The sequence below is a fragment of the Fringilla coelebs genome (assembly GCF_963513975.1).
Source record: "Fringilla coelebs genome assembly, chromosome: 10".
Lineage (NCBI taxonomy): Eukaryota > Metazoa > Chordata > Aves > Passeriformes > Fringillidae > Fringilla > Fringilla coelebs.
In genome coordinates, this window is record NC_140036.1 from 1,377,873 (window position 1) to 1,380,984 (window position 3,112).

General features: G+C 50.5%; 1 protein-coding gene across 1 annotated transcript; it reads right to left on the bottom strand.

Moving 5' to 3' along the window:
- Positions 1–942: 942 nt before the first annotated feature.
- LOC311157705 (transcription cofactor HES-6-like) lies at positions 943–2,527 on the bottom strand (the record flags this gene model as incomplete). The annotated part of the gene is made up of 4 exons (XM_084212544.1): positions 943–1,388; positions 1,755–1,833; positions 1,982–2,077; positions 2,468–2,527. 4 exons carry the CDS (start codon positions 2,525–2,527, stop codon positions 943–945), a joined length of 681 nt encoding a protein of 226 aa, XP_084068670.1.
- Positions 2,528–3,112: the final 585 nt, after the last annotated feature.

The window sequence follows — 3,112 nt, forward strand, 5'->3', positions numbered from 1 at the left end:
TGTTTCCTTCATAGCTTCTAAAGTGTCCCTGTGATCCAGGCAGGGCCCTGTGTGTGTGTGGTGAACGCTGCTCTCCTACAAAGTGTCAGGGGCAGCCCCCAAACCAGCCCTTTCACCTGCATCGAGGAAAAACTGTTTGGGAAAGAAGCAAATAAAGCAGATGCTCAAACACTCTTTATTCAGAGCACACAGGACAAGACTGGGAGAAATGTCAGTCGTTATCTTCAAAAGGTTTATTTAGAACTTTTAGTTATGGAAACAAAAAAAATCCCTAAATATAACATATATATATAACATATGTGTGTATATATATATACACACACACACATGTACTCACAAGCTCTAGAGCAGTGTCAGGCTGGGAACAACAAAACTTTAGTGAGCAACCCACAGAGCATTTCTAAACAGCCTAAAAAGTCCACACCAAGTCTCTCCCTTTTTCTTTTTTTTTTTTTTTTTTCCCTCCTAATAATTGCAGCATTTTTACAGGACTCAAACTGGAATCTCCTACACAGGGATGATATTAAAAATAAAAAGTAGAAGAGACCAGTTGCTTACCCTTTTATCCAACAAAGGGATCTCAATGGCTTATGTGAGATCTGAAGGTAAATTTGATTTCAGAGAGGTTCATTGCTTGTTGTCTTGTATTTTTATTAATAGAAAGTTAATTATTTTAGAATGTAAGACAAGAAAACTATATAATTATTATACACTAAAGAGCACAAGAGGATCCTAGACAATAATTTAGATGCATTAAATAAATAAAAAATAATAGCAGCCTTCTACAATGCAGGCTACACATAGGTTTACTTCGGTTTGAAGTACCCAGGTCTTTAGTACACCTACAGGAACAGATTTGCTCCACAAGTGTTTTAAAGAAACATATCTATAAGATACATACATAAGAGTGTCTAAGGTTAGGACAAAAATGGAAAGCACACTTTACCACGGTCTCCACATATCTAATGACCCCACTCTGGGGTTGTTATGGGAAAAATTTGGCTGCAGAACCTGTCTGGGAGGTGCAGCATCAGCCTGGTTGAAAAGCGACAGCGAGGGCAGCTGGAGGGGATTTTTGGAAGCTTGCTTGTTCTCCGCAGGGTAGCGGCGCTCCTGTGCCGGGCCGGTGCCTCGAGCGCTGCCCTTGGGGCTCAGGGCACTTTTCTGTGTCGGGAGCGGCTGCTGAGCCGGGCTGCCCGACCTGAGCGCCGCTTTGCCGGGGTCCTCCCCGGAGCGGGGCAGGGATTTGAGCAGGTGGTTCAGCAGCCGCGCCCCCAGGCTCTTGTCCATCCACTCGCAGGTGAGCAGCAGGTTGTGCACCTCGTGCATGCACTGGATGTAGCCGGTGCTGTACCTCTGCTGGGCCTCCAGCCCCACCTTGGAGTCAGCTGTGCGGGACAGACACAAAGGGTGAGCGGGGCAGAGTCACGGGGGGGTCTCTAAAGCACCTCTGGGCTTCAGAGATGCTTTGTTTGCGGGGGGAAGGTGAGCGGGGGGTGATCCCGTGCCCTGCTGCTCGGCGCCGGGGCTAAACTGCACTAAAAAGCAGAAATCGGCTCAGGAAGGGAAAAACGCTTTCCAGATCCCGTGCATTAAGCAGTGCCCGGCTCCATCTCCCCATCTAGTGGAGAAAGCCAAAGCCCGCGGCAGCCGGGCCTGGGCGGTCTGCGAGGCGCTTGTGCCAGGCTGCCAGGGGATCAGAGCCGCTGGCACCGGGCAAGGGACCGGGCACGGGGCAAGGGACCGGCACTCACCCAGCATCTTGCTGCTCTGGATGTTCTGCAGGTGCTTCACTGTCATTTCCAGGATGTCTGCTTTTTCCAGTTTAGACTGCTGATAGGGAAAGAACGCAGCAGTTAGAGGCAAAGAAAGGTTTGCACCATGGCCAGTTTCTCTAAAGATGAGGCATTTCACTTCCTCCCGCCACAACCCAATTTCCCACCGGCAGAAGGACAAAAAGGAACATAAAATGAGCACTTACATCCAGGTGAAATGCACCCACAACAGTCTCCTTCAGCTGGTCTAAGCAGTTATTAATCCTTTCCCTTCGCTTCCGCTCAATGAGGGGTTTCCTTAACTGGCAAAGAAAAGGAGCAGGAAAAATCGCAGTTGATATTTGAATTTCCTCTTTCTGCTGCAGTTCAGCAATGCCAGAGATCCCTTCCCTGTGTGAAGCCAGCGCAGGGTGGCACTGCTCAGCAGGGACAAGGTGTGGATGGAGCGTGTGCCCATCCCTGAGGTGGCATCACTTCTCCCTTCTCCCACTTCCAGTCATTTCAAACACAGAAACTTACTTCACCTGATCAAAACAGAGAGAAGGCATAGAAAGGAAGCAGAAAAACACCCACATGGGTTAAATTCAGAGAAAACATCTTTCTAAGAGGAGAAAAAGCATTGTCCCCTTCCTGTGTCCTGGAAGCAGGGGCTGGCACCCCTGGTTCACATGCCCAGCTCAGGGGACACTTACCTTCCTCTCCTCCTTGGTGCTGGCCACCTTGTGCGTGCCCGTGGTGGCCGCGGCCGTCATCCTGGGGCAGGCAGCCAGCCCGGCTCGGCAGGGCGGGATGGGACGGGATGGGAAGGGATGGGATGGAATGGAATGGAAGGGAAGGAGGCGCTCGGGCAGTGGCTCGCTTCCCTTCCAGATGGGCTCTTTGCTGCTCCGCTGCTCCTCGGCTGTATTTATAAGCCCAAATTAGCATCTGAAAGGCAACTTTCCTTGGCGGGACTTCTTTTCCCACACGAGGGGTCGAGCCCGGAGGTTTGTGGCCATCAATCAAAGCTGACAGGTCACTGCTTCTTTTCAATGACCACGCCGGCCCCCCCAAACGGCGACAGATGTCCAGCCTCCGACGCTGGGCTTTGGAGGGATCCTTTGTTCGGGAAGAAGGGGAGGAAAATGGGCGCGCTCGGAGCAGCTTGCACGGCTCCTCGTTCAATTTGCACAGATTCCCAGGGAGGGACACAATAGCCGGGAAGCGGTTGAATAACACCTGGGAAAATGCCTTCTACTCATCTTTTTCTCCTCTATCTCCTTGAAGCGATGCCTATTTTTACCTGCTAACCTGACCCCAGTCGTTTCACATCATTGTAACAGCCTCTTAATTTGAGA